General features: G+C 34.3%; 1 protein-coding gene across 3 annotated transcripts in view; it reads left to right on the forward strand.

Annotated features, from left to right (window-relative positions):
• The window catches only part of NFXL1 (nuclear transcription factor, X-box binding like 1), a 70582-nt gene that overhangs the window by 33610 nt on the left and 12484 nt on the right, over positions 1–24488 (forward strand). For all 3 annotated transcript variants that reach the window (XM_008701452.2, XM_040625281.1, XM_040625282.1), the window contains 7 exons: positions 1461–1581; positions 1812–1971; positions 2684–2775; positions 9814–9835; positions 10464–10604; positions 15849–16015; positions 21246–21315. In XM_008701452.2, the coding sequence (XP_008699674.1) occupies positions 1461–1581; positions 1812–1971; positions 2684–2775; positions 9814–9835; positions 10464–10604; positions 15849–16015; positions 21246–21315 (773 nt within the window). The remainder of the gene's footprint in view (positions 1–1460; positions 1582–1811; positions 1972–2683; positions 2776–9813; positions 9836–10463; positions 10605–15848; positions 16016–21245; positions 21316–24488) is intronic.

The raw sequence follows: 24488 nt of genomic DNA on the forward strand, positions 1-24488 counted from the left end.
TGATGATGTAGTTTAGAGTGGCAGAAAGGTGTTATGTTTGATAAGTTCCTGTTTGAATTGCTGAAGGTGAATGAAAATTATTGTTAAGTGTGGAAAATGTTATAATATGCTGAATAAGAACAGACTTAAAGGTCATTATTAACTTTTAGAAAATATGATACCTGGTCATTCTTTTGGAAAGATAAAATAAAATTGGATCATGTGGATAACTTCGCTTGCATTACCATCAAGAAGAGACTTCACTGGATTATACTTTCTTTACTTATCAAAAAACACTGAAGCATAAATTTGGTAACTTGTATAATATATATATATTTTTTCCCCTGTGGTGCTTTTAACTCTCATTTCCTTATTCTGTGTTCATTGTTTGAATCAGAATCCTTCTGTTCCTTTTAGGAACTATTTTAAGAGGCTTTAACCAGGGTACTTTTCATCATTAGTCTGATTCTTATCAGGTTAACTGCTCTTCAGTATTTTGCTTGGTCCTGACACATAGACGATCTTTTACGATCCTCACTCCTTAGTTGAAGACTTTTATTCCCTTCTTGCTATTTCATTTCTAGTGGGGAACCTTACTTATTGGGAGCACTAGAGTGGGAAGAAAGCCCTGAAGATCATGTCAGAGCCTTGGGGAGAAGTTTATAGCCTGTTTATAAAGTTTCTTTCATTTCGTTTTTGTGTGTTCCTACCAACCTGTGACAAAAGAAGGAAAAAGCTGAAACCCAAATAACTTTTCCTTTTGAAATGTTTAGAAGAGAAATATTTGGAATTATAGCCTAAAATGAGGGTTTAGCATTAGTCCTGCACAAAGCGTGAGTAATAGTAAATTGACTGTTCTTGTTAATAACCTGATGAGAGAAATTACTCTTATTGGGGAATTTATCTAAAAATAATGTACTTGAATAGATGTATGAAAATAAGCCAAAAAGGTTATTGACAATGTTAGATTTTCCAAGACATAAATCTGTTTTGCTTGTGTAGTGATTAAATGAGTAATGTGTTAAATTTGTTATTTAGAATAGAATTTTTAGCAGATTTTAAAGAAAATACTAAAACTTTTTAATTGAATTACCAGTGTAGATGTAGAAGAGTATACAAATAATAACTGTATAGCTTGATGAATTTTTATGAACTGAACACAACAGGTGACCAAAACTCTGATGGTTAAAGAGAACATTACCTATATTTCCAAAACCCTCCTTATATCCTTCGTAACCATCATCCTGATTTCAAACAGTATAGTTTTTCCTATTTGTTGTATGTAAATGGACTCATATGCTACGTACTCTGTGTTTGGCTTCCTTTGCTCAGTGTTGTGTGTATGAGGTTCATTCATTTTGTAGTTTCTTTATTCTTGTAGAGTATCCAATTATGTGAATTCTAAACTCATTGATTCTATTGTTCATTGTCATTTGAATAGTTAAGGACATTTCTTTTTAAGTTTCAGACTTTTTTTTCAGGCAGTTGTTATCCCTGCCCGGAAACTGTAGATGTGAAGTGCAATTGTGGTAATACAAAGGTGACGGTGCCCTGTGGCCGGGAACGTACCACAAGACCACCCAAGTGCAAAGAGCAATGTAGGTTAGTATGAGGTTCTGCACAGACTTCCATTTGGTGTCTTACAAATTTAAATTCATATTGATTTTAAATATTGTTAGTATTTTAAATTTTGCTTTAATATTCTAAAATATTAATATTCATGGTATTCTTGTTCTGTATGGAATCAGAAGATACATAAATAGATAATTGCACTTTAGATATAATTGTTCAATGATCAAAAGTAATTTAAAAAATTGTACTTTATGATTTAGTCGACCACCAACTTGCCATCATACAAGTCAAGAAAAACATCGCTGTCACTTTGGCTCTTGTCCTCCATGTCATCAACCTTGCCAAAAAGTTTTGGAGAAATGTGGTCACTTGTGTCCTGCTCCATGTCATGATCAAGCATTAATAAAGCAAACTGGCAGGGTAAGGGAATATATTATTAAGAGGTAGTGCATTGCTGTGGGTCATATTTTCTTAATTTTACTTAGTCATTCAACAAGATGATTAAGTACCTGCTGGGTGTTAAGCACTGTGATAAGAGCTGGGGTACAAGGTAAATAAGATTTGATCTTCTGTCTTAGGAAGCTCACGCTATAGAAAAGGCGAGGAACCAATAAACAGATTGTGATAGTCATGTTATGATCCTGATACACATGAGTTTGGCAGTCTTCCTTTATATATTGTGGTTCAGGGTTATAGATATCTTCTGGTTTCCTCAAAGATTCATTCACTTACTCGGTGCATATTTATTGAGTCCTTACTATGTGTTAAGCGTTCTCCTACCTGCTAGGGAGACAACAGTGAACAAATAACGGAGATTACATTCTACTGGTGGAAGCTGGATTTTACAGTTCTGTTTCTCATTCTCCTTTTGGCTAATAAGAAGTAAAGCTACTTTGTCTTTGTTCTGCCATTTAAAAACTGGAGTCTGCCTTAATTTTTAACATCAACTTTGTGTGGAGGGGAATAATCTGATAGAGTATAGATGGAATAAAATATTTCAGTAATTTGTTGGTTACTTGAAAAAATTTCAACCTGCGTGAGCAGAGGATATGTGGAACTATTTTCTTAGATTCTTATATTGGCCATACGATTTAATTCCTCTGCCTTTAAATTTTACGTATTTTACTTGTAGCACCAGCCTACAGGCCCTTGGGAACAGCCTTCTGAGCCAACATTTATTCAGACTGCATTACCTTGTCCTCCATGTCAAGTTCCTATTCCTACGTAAGTATTTTAGAATTTTAACTTAAAAAAAAATTTTTTTTTTTTTACATAGTTCAAAGTGTATTTTAAGTTACCTTCTCCCCTTTGTTCAGTCCATCATTTTTTTTCCAGGCCTAGTCCATAAACCAATCTCTCCGTCTTCAGCCTCATTCTTTTCTAAGTACATTTTGCATACTGCTTGAAAACCTCTAGATATCTTTTTTTGAGTCTTTCCCCCAGCTGGAGTTTAATGTCCTTGTGAGTTTCCATGGCAACTCACACTTAGAATAATTCATCCAGGAGATCATCATCTGTTAGTTTTCCTGACTGATTCCCATGCTAGTCTGTGAGCTCCTTGAGGACAGAGGAAAGCCAGGTTGTAGGTAAGGCAAACTTGAAGAAAACATTGAAAATCAAAGAAAGTAGTGTTCTGGAATGTAGTGTTCCCAGGAAGTGACCTGGACTGAATTGTAGGAGTCAAACCCTAGGGTAATATGAATCGTGGAATGGTTCATACTTTGAGTAGAGGTTATGGAATATAGGAGTAAAAGAAGCACAGAACTCTGGGAACCAGTGTAAAATTAGAAAACAGGTTGTTGTCTACCATTAAAGTTCCAGACTGAATATTGGTGTGTCTTATGTACCTTTTTAAAGAGACAGTTCTTATTTCCTTTTAAAAGCTCTCACTCGCATTTTGTCCTTCCACATCTTTCTTCTCAGTTTAAGTAGAATGTGTATTTTTATATATTGGTTGTGCAGTCAGGTTGGGAGGCAAAGTGTTGTTGGGAGCTCTATCTACAAACAGTGATTTTAGTCTATAGATTAGTGGAGGGGGAATTCATAGGCACTTAAGTTGTTTGTATAATTGTAGTCAATTATCTTCGAATTCCTTAGTCTGTCTTACAGGAGGATTATTTAACAGATATGCCTATCTTGTTTCCTAAAATATTTAAGGTTGGATTAAATATTTATTAATTAACTTCCTCGATTAATTTCCTCAAAATTAATTAATTTCCTCAAAATCTTAGGTTGGATTAAAATTTTATGACAGTAGAAAACTGCCTGGAATTACTAAGTCATGTTTACTAGGGGTTTAAAGAATTAATTTTAAGTCTTTTCTTTGCACTTGACTGGAATGTGTGACTAAAAGTTCTTTTGGGGGTGTATATATTAAAACATTGTGTTTTACTCTTGAGTCCAGTGTTGTGTTTCCTGCTAACTACTACCATGAATAAGTCTTATATCTTCTCTGTTTGTAAAATAAGGATAGTCAAGGTATTTACAAAGATGTCAGTGGGGAAGAGAGAATTTTTGGTGGTCTTTATCAAAAAATATTTGTTGCATCTAGTAAACAATTTTTTTCTTAAAGTCTGTTTTTTCTGATGTTAGTATAACCACTTCTACCCTCTTTTGGTTACAGTTTACATGGAGGAATGGACAGATTCTTAGAAATGCAAAAACTTCTGAAACTGACTCAAAGAGAAGTAGAAAATCTGAATAAACCTATACCTAGTAAAGAGATTAAACTAGTAACCAAAAACCTACCACAAAGAAAAGCTGAGGACAAGTGACTTTACTGGTGAATTCTACCAAACATTTAAGGAATTAAGACCAATGTTTCACTATGGGAAAACGCTTCCTGACTTACTCAATGAAGCTTGTGTTTCCTTGATACTAAGAGCAGAAAAAGACATCACAAGAAAAGAAAACTATAGATCAGCATTCCTTTTATATATAGGTACAAAAATTCTCAACAAAATACTAACAAACTGAATCCAGCAACATGTAAAAAGAATTGTACATCATAACCAAGTAGAATATATCCCAGAAATAATGAGGTTGATTCAACATATAAAAATCAAAATATCAGAGTAATATTTTATCACAAGAATAAAGGATAATCAGTAGATATGCAGAAAAACGTTTGACAAAATCCTACATACTTTCTAGATAAAAACATTCAACTAACTTGGATAAACGAAATCCCTCAACCTGATAAAGGGCATCAGTGAAAAACCCTTAATCATACTTAATGGTGAAAGACCAAAAGCTTTCCTCTTAAGACCTAGGATATCTGCCCTTGCCCCTTCTATTTATGTTTACATTGTATTAGAGGTGCTAGCCAGAGCTATTAGACTAGAAAAAGAAATAAAAAATGTATTCATACTTGGAATAAAGAAGTAAAACTATTTGTGTTTTTAAGTGACATGATCTTGTATATGAAAAATCCTAAGGAATCCTTATACAAGGCATTAGAGATAGTAAATGAGTTTGGTGAGACTATAAGAAACAGTATACAGAAATCAATTCTATACCCTAGCAATGAACCACTCTGAAAATGAAATTAAGAAAACAATTCTTCCAGTAGCATTAAAAAAGCAACTTTTTTATTTAAAAAATTTAATAAAAGAAATCTGAGATTTTATACACTGAAAACCGTAAGACATTTTTGAAAGAAATTAAAGACCAAAGGCTGTGGTACTGGCATACAGATAGACAAATAGATCAAAGGAATAGAATTGAGAGTCTGCCCATAAATTTAGAAATTTATTTCTAATTAGTTTTTGATAAGGTTACTAAGACAGTTATTTAATAAATGGAAATACATCCCATGTTTGTGAATGGGAAGACTTAATACTGTTAAGGGCACTCCTACAAAATGATCTACAAGTTTAACATATTCTCTGTCAAAATCACAGCTGGCTTTTTTGCAGAAATTGTCCCCATAATGCATATGGAAATGTGAAGGACCTATGATAGCTGAAACAGTCTTGGAAATGAAAAACTCACACTTCCTGATTTTAAACTTATAAAACTGTAGCAGTTAAGAATCTGTGATATTGGTGTAGGGAAAGACATATTGATCGATGGAATAGAATTGAGAGTCCAGAAAGAAACCCATATGTTTATGGTCAATTGATTTTTGACAAGAGTGTCAAAACAATTCAGTGGGAGGAAGAATGTTTTATGTCCACACATGGTGCTGAGAGAATGGATATTCACATTGAAGAAAAATGAATTTGGACCTTTACTTCACAATATATGTAAATATTAACTCAAAATGAATCAAAGATCTAAAAGTAAGAGCAATTAACTCTTAGAAGAAAACATAGGTGTAACCTTTTGTGTCCTTGGGTTAGGCAGTGTTTGTTACATATGACACCTAAAGCATAAGCAACAAAAGAAAAAATAAAGTCAGGGGACATTATTAAGCACAATTTCTTAATTGTGCTTCAAGGACACAATAAAAAAATTGAAAAGACAACCCACAGAATGGGAGAAAAAGTTTGCAAATCATATATCCTGTAAGAATATTATCTGGAATATATAAAGAATTCTTAAACTGAGAAACAAAAAGACAAATAATCCAATTAAAAAATGTGCAAATTCTTTGAATAGACATTACTCTGGAGAAGATGTTACAAATGGCTAGTAAACATGTGAAAAGATGCTCAAGTAATTGTTAGGGCAATGCAAGCAAAACCACATTAAGGTGTCATTTTACACTCACTAGGAAGGCTAAAATAAAAAAGACCTAAGTGTTGGTGAAGATAGGGAGTAGTTGGAACCATCATACATTATTGATGGGAATGTAAAATGGTACAGCTGCTTTGGAAAGCAGTTTGGTAGTTGCTCGGGAAACTAAACTTGGAGTTAACCAATTTTACTCTTAGGACTAAGAGAATTGAAAATAATGTGTTCACAAAAAAACTTGGACATGAATGTTACGATAATAGCATTATTATTAATAGAAAATGGAAACAAATATCTATCAACTGATGAATGGATAAACAAAATGTGGTATATCCATGCAATGGAATATCATTCAGCTATAAAAATGCATTAATTACTGTTACCTGCTATAATATGGATGGACCTTGAAAACAGTATTCTAAGTGAAAGAGACCAGACATAAAAGGCCATGTAATGTTTGATTCCATTTATATGAAATGTTCAGAATAGGCAAATCCATAGAGACAGTAGTAGATTAGTGGTTGCCAGGGGCTGTGGAATGACTCCTAATAGTTACAGGGTTTCTCTGTTGGTTATGAAAATATGCTCGATACTGGTAATGGTTCCATAACCTTGTGAATATCTACTAAAAATCACTTCTTAAAAGTATAAATTTTATGGTATGTGAGTTTTATCTCAATTTTAAAAAGACAAACCTACACATAAAGATCCCTCTAACTCTGATACAATGATTTTTCAGTGAATGTATAATAAAATTATTATAAAATGTACGTTAAAATTATTACCTGTCACATGAACTATCCAGGTAGTATAATTTCTTTCTTAGGGTAGAATGTTCATGTCTTCTTCTCCCTTATCTACCATTTTTAAACATAATATGACTTTTAATGAAAATTCGGCCATGTGGTAAAAAAATTCTGAACATATGTGCTATATCATTTATGGTGCCTTTGGCTTCAAGTCCTGAAGAACCTAAATAAAAAGTGACATAGTAACGTTTATGCTTTGCACGGTTAGACTGGAGGTAGAACAGTTCCATGGTTGGTTAAGCTGGTGAATGGAGTGATGCATCATCAAAGGCCAGATTCTATCTATTTCATCCTCAGTGTGTCATCTTTGCCCTCAGGCTATTTGGCTTTCTGATCAACTTCCCATCCAGATAGGAAGTTTCCAAAGAGAAAAACAGAAACTGTTTATGCCTTCTACCATTATCATCTTTTTTTAAAGAGTGAGAAGCCTTTTCCAAAAGCCCCATAACAAAACTCCTTCCACATTTCATTGGTCGAAATAGGATCACAAGATAATTTCTAAACCAGTCCCTGGAAAGGGAAACAATGTTTATTTTTTAGTTTTTTAAGATAGACTTTATCTTTTTTAGAAGACTTTCAGATTTACAGAAAAATTGCACAGAAAAGTAGTACAGAGTTCTCATATGATCCTGCCATGCATAATTTCCCTTGTTACTAACATTTTGCATTTTTTTTTGGTACAGTTTTTTACAATTGAGGAACTGATATTGCATAATAATAATATTATGAACTAAAGTCCATAGTTTACAATTAGGGTTTACTTTGTGTTGGATGGTTCTATGAGGTTTGATAAATGCGTGATCTCATGTATCCACTATCCACCATTACAGTAGTATACAGAATAGTTTCACTGCCCTAAAAATGTCCTGTGTTATACTTGTTCACCCCTTCACTTTCCTCTCCCACAAGCTGCTGATAGCCGTTGATCTTTTTAATTTCTGTATAGTTTTGCCTTTTCCAGAATGCCACATAGTTGTAATCATACAGTTTGTAGCCTTTTCAGCATATATCATGTAGCAATATGCATTTAAGTTTCCTCTGTGTCTTTTTATGTCTTGGTAGCTCATTTCTTTTTATTGCTGAATAATATTCCATTGTATGAACATACCACAGTTTACCCATTCACCTAATGAAGGACATTTTGGTTGCTTCCAAATTTTGACAGTTATGAAGAAAGCTGCTATAAGCATTCATGTGTAGATTTTGCTGGATCAAATGGTAAGCCTAGTGTAGCTTTGTAAGACACTGCCAAACCATCTAACAAGGTGGCTGTACCATGTTGCATTCTCATCAGCAGTGAGAGTGCCTGTTGCCCTGTATTCTTGCCAGCATATGCTACTGTCCATGTTTTGGGTTTTAGTCATTCTAAAAGGTGTGCAGTGGCATCTCATTTTAATTGGCAGTTTTCTAATGACCCATGATGTTCAGTATCTTTTCATATGTTTATTTGCTGCCTGTATATCTTCTTTGGAAGGTGAGGTGTCTGTTCTGTCTTCAAATCTTGACCATTTTTTAATTGGGTTGTTTGCTTTCTTATTGAGTTTTAAGAATTTTTTTTTTTACATTTTGGATACAATCCCTCTCCCAGATACATGTTTTCCAAATACTTTTGCCAGTCTGTGGCTTTTCATTGAAGTGTTTTCATTTAGCACTTTCGTCTAAGTGTTTTTCACAAGGCAGATGTTTTGGTTTAATAAAGTCTAGCTTAACTATTTTTCTTCTGGAGATCATTTTTTGGTTGTAGAATCTAAAAAAATCATCATTAAATCCAAGTCACCTAGATTTTCTCCTATGTTTATAATTTCGTTTTCTGTGTCAATGTCTTTTTTCCACCACCAAACATTTGTTGAGAAGACTATCCCTTCTCTATTTGGTTGCGTTTTTCCTTTGTCAGAGATCATTCGACTATATTTATTTAGGTCTGTTCCTGGGCTTTCTGTTCTGGTCCATTCTGTTAGCAGTACCATACTGTCTTTTTTTTTTTTTTTTTAAGGTTTTATTTATTTATTTGACAGAGAGAGAGACAGCCAGCGAGAGAGGGAACACAAGCAGGGGGAGTGGGAGAGGAAGAAGCAGGCTCACAGCGGGGGAGCCTGATGTGGGGCTCGATCCCATAACGCTGGGATCACGCCCTGAGCCGAAGGCAGACGCTTAACCGCTGTGCCACCCAGGCGCCCCAGTACCATACTGTCTTAATCATTGTAGCTTTATAGTATGTCTTTACGTTGGGTAGTGTCAGTACTGTATTGTTCTTCAGTACTGTATTTGGCTATCTTGGGTTTTTGTTTTACTGCATAAACCTTAGAATCAGTTTGTTGGTGTCCACTACTAATAACTTGCTGGGTTTTGATTAGAAATGTGTTGAATCTAGATCAAGTTGAGGAAGAAACAACATTTTAACAATATTTGTATCTTCCTATCAGTGAACATGGGATATCTCATAATTTATTTAGGTTATCTTTGATTTCTTTCATCAGTGTTTTGTAGTTTTGCTCATATAGATCACGTATATATTTTGTTAGATTTGTATCTGTTTCATTTTTTGTGCTAATATAAATGGTGTTATGTTTTAAATTTCAAATTCCAGTTGTTCATTGCTGGTATATAGAAGAGCAATTGGTTTTTGTAGGTTAACTTTGTATCCTGCAATTTTTCTATAATCACTATTTCCATATGTGTTTATTTTAAATTCTTAATAAAACTAGTAGACTTAGCACCTTTGCTTTAGATAATCTTTTTGAATTTGTAACGTTTTCATTTTATTTTTTTCTTGCAGAGAATGTCTTGGGAAGCATGAGGTGAGTTATTGGCACAGATTTTAACTAAAGCTTATAATCTATGCTGCTTCTGTCGAGGATTGTTAGAAACGACAAAGTCAAAGTTTTGTTTTTTTAGTGCTTTAAAAAGTACTAGAGTTTATCTGCAAATGTTTTTTTTAGGGATTTACTTTATTTATTTTAGAGCAGGAGAGAGAGCTCATACGTGCCAGTGGGGAAGGGGCAGAGGGAGAGGGAGAGAAGCAGACTCCCCACTGAGCAGGGAACCTGACAGGGGGCTTGATCCCAAGAGCCTGAGATCATGACCTGAGCCGAAATTAAGAGTCCAATGCTCAATCAACTCAGCCACCCAGGCGCCCTTCTGCTGATTTTTAAAATATACTGTGCTTTTGGGTATTAGCCTATGTATATGTGGTCACTATAGATAGCATCATTATATTGAATTTCCCTTTTAGGAATAGAATGTCTTGCTTCTTGGCATTCATTTTTTGGATTTTTTGATAGGTTACTTTGATTTTGAAAATAACTATTATTAATGAAAATGCATAGACCTTTATGAAACTTGTTCTCAAGTGATATCAGAGTCATTTCAGAAACATGGGTCCAGAAGGTTTTGTGTGTGTTGCTAATTTTTTTTTTTTTTTTTAAGGTGAGTCCATTACCATGCCATGCTGTAGGACCCTACTCTTGTAAGAGAGTATGTGGACGGACCTTAGATTGTCAGAATCATACGTGTATGAAAGAATGCCACAAAGTAACTGAAATTGATGCCTGCGTTGGCAAAAACAAGGTAATATCCTTAGGTTGAATATACATGTGCCTATAGTGTGCCTGCAACATTTTTTTGGATGATTATGCCATAAATATTTTTCCGCTTTGTTAGAACTTTTTTCTTCTTTCTTGCCCTCATCCCTTCTCCTCCCTTGCCTCTCTTAATACAACCAACTTTGACAGCTTGGTGTATGTTTCTCTTTGTGCTAGCTCATGAGAATAAGCTTTCTAATGTTCTCTTTACATACTGTACCTGTGTTAATACATAGGCTTTGATTTTATGATAAAAGTACAGAAATTATGTCTATTTAGATAGTAGGTAGCAGTATCACTTCCACTTCTATCCATTTATATCTCTGGCTTTAGTCTGGAGCCTTTGTTCTCAGCAATTTTTTAAACCTAACATCTGTGATAGGCAATGTTCACAATGTTAATAAATTCCTAATTGTTCATTGGAAATAAAGTAATAGCATCACAGATGTAGGGCATGTGTGTGTGAAATTCACTAAGAGGGTTTTACAAAGCATATGAGAAGTCAGCCATTGCAAGATCTCTAAAATTGCCATTTTACAAGGAAAAATAAATGGAGCTAATCAAATTTTAAATGATACTAAACTTTATTTTTGAACATTTAAATTCGTCGACACATAATATAAAACAACAAAATTATTTTCAATAGCAATAAAATGTGCAAGATTCCTATTAAAACAGAGATACAGATAGTCTCCTGTTCTGAATTGCCTAGGCCATATGAAAGGTTCTGGCCAAGAAAATATAGGCAAAATGTTTTTCATCTCCAAGAATAATAAGGGAAATCTTTATTTATCATTAACCACTCTACTTTTTCTCTACTTCTGTGATTGAGGAGGTTGTTATGTCCCATGTGATACAGTTAAAAGCTAACAAACCCTCCATCCTCCAGTGTCCCAGAATGATTGACTTGCCAGAGTCCCCTGCCAGGCTACATTCGACATGGTGTGTAAATAAAAAATAAACTTTCATTATATAAAAAATTATATATTTTAAAAATATTTGATTTTTTTTGTAGACTTCCATTCTTTAGGGAATCATTATTAGCAAGTGTGTTTAAAGAGGAATAAGCAAAAATTTTAAGATTCATTTTTTTAAATAACATTAAATTTACTAATGTTTAAGCTATTAATATGAATTGTATGTTTTTGAAAATTTCACTTGCATTTTTGTTTTTTTGGTCTTTGATTTGGTGATTATAAAGCATGATAACCTAAGCATCCGTAGTGTCATTCTTGCTTATGTGCAGACATGTTAATATATTCCTTATAATTTCTTCATCAGTCCATGCTTTGATCCTTAATAAAAATGTATGCATCATAAAATGAAAAAGATATTGGAATTATAAAATCATACTAATTTAATAATTCAAAACCACTTTAACTCATGAGATTATAGCTGCTGTATGGCTTTCCTCCTCTGGATTTCTAGAACATCAAATGAGTTGGGAAGAAACTCACTTCAAGAGCTGATACGACACTGGTTGGGGAATTATCTTGGATTATCCCAGTATTGCTTCATGGGCAGTGGCTGTGGTAAAATATGGGTTATAAGTTATGTGCAGTTCTCCTTAATTTAGCTACAAGTCCATCTTTATCTCCCACTCAAGGAAGGCTGATGCAGTGCAAGTGAGTGAAAATTACATTATTTGGGGGATAACTTTGCAGTTGTTCTAATTTATATATTAAAAATGAGATAATTCGTAAACTCTTTAAAATAAATTCTTTACTGTAATCTCTCCATTGAGACCCACTGGAGAAGATCTCCTTGTATGTCTCTCTTGACCCAAATGGCTCTGGAATTACTAATGTAGTTTCTACCTTGAATTGTAGCACAGAGCCTACAACATAGCAGGTACTTAAAAGTGTTTATTGAATTGACTGGAATCAAAACTCTTCTGCTTTCTTATCTCTATTCTGGTCTCTTTCCCTGGCTTTACCGGCAGATCTCAGTCCAATCAAGGCTATTCTTACAGGCACTGCCTCTGATTGGTACCATTAGCAACAATATATCCCTATTGTCTAACTCATTGACTGGAGTGAGTGGAACAGTGGTTAACTGGGGAAAGGTGTGAGGCTGGTGGCAAATGAAGTGTGTGTATTTCCCAAGCAAACCTGGGCACAAATATTTTTGAGTGACTGAAAGAAGAAATAATGAAGATAGTCTTTTCTCTTTGGGAAAAATCTGTACCAAAAATAAATAAAAAAAGAAAATATATGTACATAATCACACATAGGCACATATATTTCTTATATAATTACATATGTGACAGACCCTTGCTCCGAAGTGTTGTCTCTGTGATGGGCATCACCTGTAATCTTGTTGGAAATGCAAAACCTCAGGTCTCATCGCAGTATTTTAACGATTGCTAAGTGATTGATCATGCACAAAAATGTCTGAGAATCACTGTTAATGGCAATGTGTGTGATGTGTGATGTTTCATTGATTAAAAAAAAAAAGAATTTTGTTATAATCATCAAACTTGCTAAGAGGTTGGAACTTAATTGTTCCAGCCATTAAAAACAAGGGATAATTTTGTAATGTGATAGAGTACTAATTATCAGTACAATGACAATCTTATGACAATATGTAAATGTTGAACACCTTAAATTTACAAAATGTCAAATACATGTTAATAAAACGGGAAAAAAAGAATTTTACTTATCAAGATTTATTTTCCAGTTTGTAGTAGTAACCCAAATGTTTATTCTGCTTTCCTTCTCATCATCTCATTGCTTATGAGCAGGGAGACAGGATTGCTGTCTGCCCTGGATTTCCAGATGTCCGATGAATCAGAAAAAACTCATTGTAAAAGCTGATATGACTGATTGGGGAATTATTGTGGATTATCCCAGTATTGCTCCCTGGGTTAAAATTTGTTTTCTCTTTTTTAAAGGAGAACGTATAAGATATTTGGCAAGCAGGCATGCTGTATTTCTGAATTAAGATAGTTTCTTCTAGAATCTAGAACTTGATATTGGAAGTGATCCAAGAAGATAGCTTAGCAAGTACAGATTTAGTGATTTTTTTCCCTCATAATTGGAAGGAAGGAGCCTCATATCATCAGTATAATTCTTCGTTTGCAGATAGGGAAATTGAAGGTTGTCAAGTGACTTGTTCATGATCCTATAACAGGAGAGTAGTAATCAGAAAGTAGTAGTATCGCTGATGTCTTACTCCCAGCCCAGTATGTTCTTCTGTTCATGTTATTTAAGTGAAAGATTATTGCAGGTGTGCCGTATAGCCAGGAAAAAACAAGTGAAACAGACTGTGTCATCTTTGATTATATTTGCATATTTTGACATCCATTGCCTATCTTTCTCCTAGTCTTTCCCATTTCAGAAAGTTGTATTACCAGTTTTACCCCATTCTGCAGATGAAAGACAGGAACATTGCTTGATTTCTTTCTTCATTATCCTTGTCTCACAACATACCTTGTCAGGTTTATCTTCAAATTACACCCCTGAATCTGACCATTTCTTATAACCTCTACCACTAACATCCTCATCCAGGCCTCCATCATCTCTTCCCTAGAGATGCCTGTAGTAGTCTCCCAGACAACTTCTCTACTCCCACTTTTATCTTACTGTATCAGCTAGATTCATCTTTTAAAAACATAAGTAAAAAAAAAAAAAAAAGTCAGTTGTGTCATCTCCCTGCTCAAAACCCATCAGTAGCTTTCAGTTACTCTCAGGATAAAATCCAAGTGCCTTGTGACGGCCTATAAGGCTTTATAATGATCTAACTTCTGACTACCTTTCCCATCTCTTCACTCATCACTCACTTGCTCATTTCTACTTCTGTTCTTGCTATTTTTGGAATATTCCAAATTTGTTCTACATCAGAGCCCTTACACTTAGTGTTCTTTTCTCTGGGACTCTACATTCTTATGGCTCTCTCCTTTATATGTTCTGTTCAAACATGAGCTTTATCAGATAGGCTTCCATCTTATTGTTCCTGTTAACCTGCTTTATCTTTTTTCAGAGTATTTTTGAAGACATTCTCTTACATTCTTTACCTCCCCCATTTAAATTTTAGTTTCTTAGGTCAGGGATCTCTCCCATTTTCCATATTCCCAGCGTGTGAATAATTCCTGGCATATGATGCTGAAAGTGTGTAGAATAAATGAATATACTTTTAAAAATAAAAAATAGGAATTCTTTATAGAAGAATGTTTCATAATTGAAACACTTTTCCTTTTTAATCCTATATGTCAAAAATAGCTTAGATTTGGGGCGCCTGGGTGGCACAGCGGTTAAGCATCTGCCTTCGGCTCAGGGCGTGATCCTGGCGTTGTGGGATCGAGCCCCACATCAGGCTCCTCCGCTATGAGCCTGCTTCTTCCTCTCCTACTCCCCCTGCTTGTGTTCCCTCTCTCGCTGGCTGTCTCTATCTCTGTCAAATAAATAAATAAAATCTTTAAAAAAAAATAGCTTAGATTTTTATTGACGTAATCACTCTTGTAATCATGGCTATACTTCGGAATGATAACAAAATTTTTAAACTTTAAGACTTAGTGTTCATGTCTGTAGCTTTCTTTATCTCACATATGACATGTGAAGATAAATAATAGCCTGCAATAACAATTTTTAAATTTCGTTAGTAGGTAGATGGTAGTTAAATTATTAAATTACTAGAGTTGAGTTACACTGAGGTACATTTATTTGTAAATGTGACATAATTTTGGTCCACTGAAGTGCATTAAAACATAAGCTGCTGGTCATTCTCCTTTTTCCCCTCTATGCATGTTTCTCTTTGGCAAGATGAGAGCAGTATCTCCAGAACATTGAATGCTTTGGGAATTTTTATTTATGTATTAACAGAATGTTGATTTCTTTAGTTTGGTGGTGATCATGTTTGTTGGCTGGAAATGAATTTACAACGTTTTGTTTTTTTTCTGCTACGGACTATTCTTTAGGAAGTAATTTACATTTTTAGTGGGAATACTTGTAATCAAGTATAATTTCAAGATGAGGCAGTTTGATTTTTGTAGACATAAAAATCTTTGTGAATAGTGGTCATATTGATAATCTTGCTGTTCTTCATTTTGAATATGTATTTTTTTCATTTTAAATATTTTTAAAAGAGTGAAAGCATGCATCATTTTATTAACTGTATGCCTAAGAGCTGCAAAAGTACTTTTTTTTAATGGGATACGTAAATTTTATAATTTTAATGTATAGAAATGTTAGACTTCTGTACTTAGATTATTTATTTCCTTACTACCTATCAGGCTGGCCCAGAATGCCTTCGGTGTGAAGAAGGGTGCTCTAAATCACGGCCCCTGGGTTGTCCCCATCCATGTGTTTTGCCGTGTCATCCTGGAGAATGTCCTCCTTGTGTTCAGATGCTTAGAATAAAATGTCACTGCAAGATCACAAGCCTATATGTGGAATGTAGGTAAGTGGACTGAAGAAATATTCTTGTTTTACTATAATTATTTTTAACCAGTATCTTTTTATGATTCAGAACCCTATAAAGAGTACTTTAAGGAATATTGTTCGGTGTCGCCTGTAGATGCTAGAAGCCTAGATTTTCCAGGAGAGAGACCTGAAATGTAGAAAGAAATGTAGAACACTTCACCTTCTAGATACTTAACTCTGATTTCAAAGACAATTATGCTTTTTTTTTTCCATTTGGGGATTCTGTATAAGATTTTTTAAGGAAAAAAGTTGTATCACTGCTTTAAAAAATATAGAAACATTCCTATAGCAGATTGCTCAAGTAACAGTGTCAAACTAGAATTTTGTTGGATGAAAAGTTGATGTGCACATAGTTACTGAGGCATAATTTTTAAATTATAGACTTTTACAAATGTAGCTGTTATGGCATTTGTCATACTAGGCTATGATTTCTATATTTTCTTTATTTAAAAAATGTACACTTATAAAATGCATGTTTTTGCTTGTGGATTATGTGGAGGGGGAAAAAAATCCCCATTATTTTCTATAACATAATTTACTAACTTGTTGAGCTCCAGTCACCCAAGTTTGTAAAGTGGGCTCTTTGCAAGTGTATTTTCCTGAAGTTAAATTTGGAAATATGACTTTGTTTCTGATTTTTTGAACATAAGTAGTTTTTGAAAAATGCCTGTGAATATTAACTTAAATTTGTTTTTGTCATTTATATTCTAGGCTTATGTTTTGTTAAATTGGAGATGTCAAATTTTATTCTTTTTAAATATGAGAATTATTTTGTTGAAGTTTTAAGAATAATATACTACTTTAGCTTTAGAACTTTGGTAGGGAGAGTGAAGAGGGCAATTTTGCTTTTTTAATGAGTGATACTGAGGAAAGAGGTTTTCTTTGGTCTTGCAGGGCCTAAATTTCTCTTTCTTCCTTCTTTTTCCCTTTGTCATATAGTCTCCAAAGGGTGACTTTACCTTTTTACCTTCTTATCCAAAGTGTTGCCTTTCCAAGATTGGCTCCTTGATTCTTGTGCAGTTTTTAAAGTTTCTTCCCATAGTTAGTGCTCTGATATATCAAGACTTTTTCACATCTGGGTGGACTTTCTCTTTCTGGTGTGATGTTAGCTCAGTTGCCCTCTTCTCTTTTCTGCTCAGTTTTTCCAGAACTCTGCTGGTTCTCTGAAATGATTTGCTGAGGGAGCTTGAGAAATAGCTCTGCTATGAATTAGTATTTATTTTTCTACTTAAAGGTAATTTTGAAATTTGTAGAAAATTCAGAAATTTGTATCTTCTAGTTATGTGGAGGTTATGGGATTTGAAGTGTATGTTTTTCAGCAGAATACACATTCTTTTCAAGGGTACGTTGAACATTCTTCAGAATAGATCATACATTAGGTTACAAAAGAGGCCTCAACAACTACAAAAAGATTAAAGTCATATCATGCACCTTTTCTGACCACAAGGCTATGAAACTAGAAGTCAACCACAAGAAAAAAAATCTGGAAAAACCACAAATAAATGGAGGTTAAAGAACATGCTATTAAACAATGATGGGTCAACCAGGAAACCAAAGGAGAAATAAAAAAAAAAAAATACATAGAAACAAATGAAAATGAAAGCACAATGGTCCAAAACCTTTGGGATGTAGCAAAAGCCATCCTAAGAGGGAAGAATATAGCAATACAGGCCTACCTCAAGAAGCAAGAAAAATCTCAAATAACCAACCTAACCTTACACCTAGAAAAATAGAAAAGGAACTAGAAAAATAACAACAAATGAAGCCTAAAGCCAGCAGAAGGAAGGAAATAATAGAGATTAGAGCAGAAAAAATTATATAGAAAATAAAATAGAACAGATCAATGAAATAAGGAGCTGGTTCTTTGAAAAAAAATTAATAAAATTGATAAACCTCTAACCAGACTTAATCGAAAAGAGAAAGGACCCAAATAAATCACAAATGAGGAGCAATAACAACCAATATCACAGAAATACAAACAATTAGAGTATAATGAAAAACTCTATGCCAATAAATTGAGCAACTAGAAGAAACAGATACATTCTTAGAAGCATATAAACTACCAAAACCGAAACGGGAAGAAATAGAAAACTTGAACATACTGGTAACCAGCAAAGAAATTGAATCAGTAATCGAAAAACTCCCCAGAAACAAAAGTCCAGGACCAAGTAGAGGTGGGTGGGAGGGATGGGGTGGCTGCATGATGGACATTGGGGAGGGCATGTGTTGTGGTGAGCATTGTGTATTGTGTAAGACTGATGAATCACAGACCTGTACCCCTGAAACAAATAATACATTATATGTTAATAATTTTTTTAAAAACTTAAAAAAAATAAAGTCCAGGACCAGATGGTTTTACAAAATTCTACCAGACATTTAGAGAGGAGTTAATAACTGTTCTTCTCAAACTATTCCATAAAATAGAAAAGGAAGGAAAACTTTCAAATTCATTCTGTGAGGACAGCATTACCCTGATATCAAAACCGATAAAGATATCACTAAAAAAGAGAACTATAGGCCAGTATTCCTGATGAACATAGATGCAGAAATTCTCAATAAAATACTAGCAAACTGAATCCAATATTAAAAAAAAAAAAAACATTCACCATTATCAAGTGGGATTAATTCCTGGGCAGCAAGCATGGTTCAATATTCACAAATCAATCAGTATGATACACCACATTAATAGAAGAAAGGATTGGAACCATATGATCCTTTCAATAGATGCAGAAAAAGCATTTGACAAAATACAACATCCATTCGTAATAAAAACCCTCAACAGAGTAGACTTGGAGGGAACATACCTCAGTATGATGAAGGCCATATATGAAAAACCCACAGCTAATATCCTTATTGGGGAAAAACTGAGAGCTTTTCCTCTATGGTCAGGAACAAGACAGGGATATACACTCTCCTCACTTTTAATTCAAAATAGTACTAGCCACAGCAATAAGACAACAAAAAGAAATAAAAGGCATCCAGACTGGCAAGGAAGAAGTCGGACTTTCACTATTTAAAGATGGCATGGTATGCTGTAGAAAAAACCCAAGAGATCCACCAAAAAACTGCTAGAACTGATAAATGAATTCAGTAAAGTCACAGGATACAAAATCAATGTACAGAAATCTGTTTGCATTTCTATACGCCAATAATGATACAGCAGAAGGAGGAATCAAGGAATCAGTCCCATTTACATTTGCACCAAAACCCATAAGATACCTAGGAATAAACCTAACCAAAGAGGTGAAAGACCTGTGCTCTGAAAACTATAAAACACTGATGAAGAAATTGAAGATGACACAAAGAAATGGAAAGACATCTCATGCGCCAGGATTGGAAGAACAAATATTGTTAAAATGCCTGTATTACCCAAGCAGTCTACCCATTTAATGCAACCCCTACTAAAATTCCACCAGCATTTTTTACAGAGCTAGAACAAACAATCCTAAAATTTGTATGGAACCATAAAAGACCCCCAAGAGCCAAAGCAACCTTGAAAAAGAAAAGCAAAGCTAGAGACATCACAATTTCAGACTTCGAGTTATATTACAAAGCTTTGGTAATCAAAACAGTATGGTACTAGCACAAAAATAGACACACAGATCGAGGGAACAGAATAGAAAACCCAGAAATGAACCCACAAATATATGGCTAGTTAATTTTCTACAGAGCAGGAAGGAATATCCAATGGAAAAAAGGTAGTCTCTTCAACAAATGGTATTGGGAAAACTGGACAGCAACATGCAAAAGAATGAAACTGGACCACTTTCTCACACCATACACAAAAATAAATTCAAAATTGATTAAAGATCTAAATGTGAGTCAGGAATCCATTAATATCTTGGAGGAGAACATAGGCAGTAACTTCTTTAACACTGGCAGTAGCAACTTCTTACTAGATTCATCTCCTGAGGCAAGAGAAACAAAAGCAGACATAAACTATTGGGACTTCATCAAAATAAAAAGCTTCTGCAATAGCAATATAAAGAGATTCCAAGGGGACCCAGGAAACTTGAGGGTGATGGGTATGTCTGTTATCTTGATTGTGGTGATGGTTTCTTGGATGTAAACATATGCCAAGTCTTACCAGATTTTCCACTTTAAATGTGTACATTATTGTGTTCTGTATTATACCTTAGTAATTCTCTTTTTAAAAGCCCTCCAAAAACATGAAGTATATGTTTTTATAGAGAATTTTTCAGACTCAATATTCATTATGATAATTTCATTTACTTTCAATTCAGTGAATTATTTCATATTATCTTTTTTTTAGTCCTTTTCTGCTTCATGTAATTTTATTTATTTATTTATTTATTTATTTATTTATTTATTTATTTGACAGAGACAGCCAGTGAGAGAGGGAACACAAGCAGGGGGAGTGGGAGAGGAAGAAGCAGGCTCCCAACAGAGGAGCCTGATGTGGGGCTCGATCCCAGAACGCTGGGATCACGCCCTGAGCCGAAGGCAGACGCTTAATGACTGCGCCACCTAGGCGCCCCATGCTTCATGTAATTTCTTCTATAGAAATTAGATATAAAAGATACAGGTGTTGGAAAATTAGTTTATTCCTAATTATATTTCTAATATATATTCCTAATGTATATTTCTAATATTATGTAAAAGGTTTAGGAAGATGATAGTTATGAATAATGATTGCCATACAGGAGGAGTTAATAGTAAACTATTTTTTAAAAAGATTTTACCCATTTATTTGAGAGAGAGTGCACGAGGGCAAGCGGGGGAAGGGGCAGAGGGAGAGAGAATTTCCAGCAGATTCTGGGCTGAGCATGGAGCCCCACATGAATGAAGCTTGATTCCCTCATCCTGAGATTATGACCTGAGCTGAAATCAAGAGTCAGATGCTTAAGGGACTGGGCCACCCGCATGCTCCTTCATAGCAGGAACTATTAAAGAAAGGCCAGGCACAGATGATATTTTGTGTGGGTTTTATACTTCCTTTTTGCAGTGATTGCCCTTTTGGCATTTGATTTGTTGGTGATAGATAAAGGGCTGGAAGGTTTCAGTTATCAGACCAGGTGAGTGATTTGAAGACAGTTGTTACAGATGATACATAATTAAAATATTTTTCAAGAAAAAATGAAATAAATAAGACAATTTTATGGATATGTTGGAAATTATTTTTAGAGAGATTTTGCTGTAAAATGGACTTTGGTTTGAATGTCATCAAAACTTCCTCTTATTTTTAGAAAAATAACCACAGCCGATGTAAATGAAAAGAACCTCCTTAGTTGTTGCAAAAATCAGTGTCCTAAAGAGGTAAGCTTTAATAGAACCTTTTAAGTTGTCTTTCTTGGGCATTGTTTCTCATGGATTTTCTCTTTTCTTCTTGGTGTTATTATTTCAGGTCTTTTCTGAACCTACTAGAAATGTGGGTCCAAAGAGGAAAATGTGATTGATGTCTGTAAAAAATGTAATATATTGACCATAGATGTACATCTCTTTATGAAATTTGGCGTATTAGAACTAGGAATGACCCTTTGAAGATTTTTTAAAAGCAGTTTTAAAGATAGCTTATATACTTTATGTGATGAAGTATTGAACTCATGCTTACCCTCCCCCCCTTAAAACAGATGAAGGATTGTGTGGTTCATAGGCAGTTAGACAGTAAATCCATAGGAGGTTATTTAAAAAGCAGATGTGTGTGTGTGTGTGTGTGTGTGTGTGTGTGTGTGTACTTTAAATTCATTATTATCTTTAATATAAAGCACTTATATATAAAGTTTTATTTTTGAAGATTCTGATGCTTGTATATACATTGTATTTATACTGAAAGTGTCAAAAATAGTTCAGAAAAATTGTTCAGAGTGTAAAGGTAAAAACTGATGATTTATCTGGGTGATAATCTGAGAAACCAAAGTGGTCGATCTATAATTGGTCAATTTAAAAATCAGAGTATTCCCTTTTTTGTTGTTGGAGGTAGGGCAGTGACGGTTATTTGATTTGGTTGGACATGTATAAAGGAATCCTTTTGACTTACAGATGTACTAATAGTACCACTTTTAGTTCTTTGTCTTTATGCACATAACTGTTTCTCATCCTGTTTGGAGTCAGGGAGAGATGACGACAAAGCTTTAAGTATAGTAGTCGTGCTCTTTGATTAATGATATACCTTTTTGTTAACAATATTTTCCTTTAACTAAAACTTTGGGCACTTTTTTGGATTTCTGTTTTGAACTTGAGTATTTTCAAAGTTATGTAAGATTATAAAAAGGGAGACCATTTCAAGCAATAAATGATTAATAAGCCTGTCTTTGTTATATAAGTGTAACTAAGGGCATTGGGATAGTTCAAATTTAATTTTCTGATTTCTTCAAATCCTAACTTTTTCCTTGTTAAAATAAATTTTCTTCTGTTCAAATTCAGATTCCAGGTAATAAGTGGTTGAGAATGGTATATATATATATATATTTTTATTTATTTGACAGAGAGAGACAGCCAGCGAGAGAGGGAACACAAGCAGGGGGAGTGGGAGAGGGAGAAGCAGGCTCATAGCAGAGGAGCCTGATGTGGGGCTCGATCCCATAATGCCGGGATCACGCCCTGAGCCGAAGGCAGACGCTTAACGACTGAGCCACCCAGGCGCCCCGAGAATGTTATATTTTTAATCTGATTGGGTAACTTGGTATGAGATTGTAGTTAGAGATAATAAAATTAAATTTAGGGATTGCTAATTTGCAGTTTAGCATTTCCTTGGCTATGATTCAGTTGTGATAATGTTACGATATTTGGTGGGACTAGATGAGTGATCAGTTGATTTAAAGATTTGTTTTCCATGCTCATGATTTTTGGATTCTAGGCCAGTCTGGAGCCCCTAGTATTGCTAGAGTCTCCTTGGGTTTTCTTGAAAGAAATAGCCTTAGTTTGGGAACAGTCCAAGTAGCTGTTATAGTTTGAAACAGTCTAAGATTGGACAGGTGAATATCCTTGTCTAATAGAACTTATTCTAGTTTATGGCTTCTGGACATTAGTAAGACTACAGCAGTACTTCTCAATCAGTTCAAGGGCTTCTTAAAACAGATTAATGGGCCCTGCCCGAATATCTGTGATTTTGAGGGCCTGGAGTAGGGGCCCAAGAATTTGCATTTCTAATCTTATATGTAACAGTGATATTGTTGGTCTGGCATCACAGTTTTGAGACCCACTAAGCTATAGAATCAAGTCGTACTTAGGATCAACCAAGAACTGTGTCACTTTGAATCTGCAGTAGATATCTTGTACTTGGAGTTAAGGTATGGGATTATGATAAATTCTGACATATTGTTAAATTCTTGTTTACTTTCTTCTCCCTTCCCCATACAATAGATTTCTTGGGGACAGGCACTATGTCATATTTATCTTTGTATCCAGTCCCTTGTTCCCTATTTGTACACATTAGGCAGTTGGTAAATGTTTATTGAATGTGAATGACACTGAACTGTGGAAGTGGTATAGACATATCTTTGTAGCTCCACTGATTCTCTGATATACACTGTCTATATCTTCTGGACTGGTTTGAATTTAACAAAAAGAAAATATAAAGATACCATGAAGAACTCCTTTAAACTGTGCTCCATGCATATAATTCTACTTTTAAAAATTATTTCTGAATTTGGTTTTATCATCCCTATGAAGCTTTTCTATTTTTTACTTGAGCAAATTATTTAATGTCTCTGTAACTCAAATTGTTCACGTATAAAATGGGGGCAATAATACTACTCACGTCTGAGTGCTGAGTATTAATGAGTTAAGAACATGTAGTGTCTTAACATATGGTGAGTGCTATGTATGTGCCAGCTATGGATGATGGGATGGGTCTTTATCCATATTGTTTTGCAGGCTTTCTTTAATTATTTTTAAAGAGATTTTTTAATTGTTGGGATTAAAATGGAACATTTTGAACTAGACAGCATTGGTTATTGGTAAGGCATTTGAAATGACATGTGCAGGTATTAGCAGAATGACGTTAAGGGCTGAGTGGAGTAGAAGAAAACCATCCCACATTGAGTGGAAAGAGTAGGACATCTCATCTTTAAATGAATATCAAGGTTGGATGTTTTAGAAAAACCTCTATTTTTTGGTGTGAAGTCTGTAAGGAAGATAAGTCATTATATGTTATGCATTTTAATCAGCTTCCTTTGGAACTACTTTTCAGCTCTGTATAAGCTGACTTTTGAGATAATACACACTTGCACATCTGGTTTTTTTAAACAGTGAAATTACTACTTATTCAAAAGTACATGGTACATATATGGACAGTTTAACTAATAGTTAAAAAGTCAACACCACATAGCTTCACCGAGGTCAAAAAATACAGTATTGCTGCATTTCAGAAGTCTACCATAGTCCCTGTCTGACTGTGGTTCCCCCTTCTATCTTACATGTTACCTCTGTCTGCCTTTAATAGTAATTATTTCCTTGCTTTTATTTATGGTTTTTACTACTTATATTTG

This window comes from Ursus maritimus, unplaced genomic scaffold (assembly GCF_017311325.1).
Source record: "Ursus maritimus isolate PB19 unplaced genomic scaffold, ASM1731132v1 scaffold_8, whole genome shotgun sequence".
NCBI classification, from domain to species: Eukaryota; Metazoa; Chordata; class Mammalia; order Carnivora; family Ursidae; genus Ursus; species Ursus maritimus.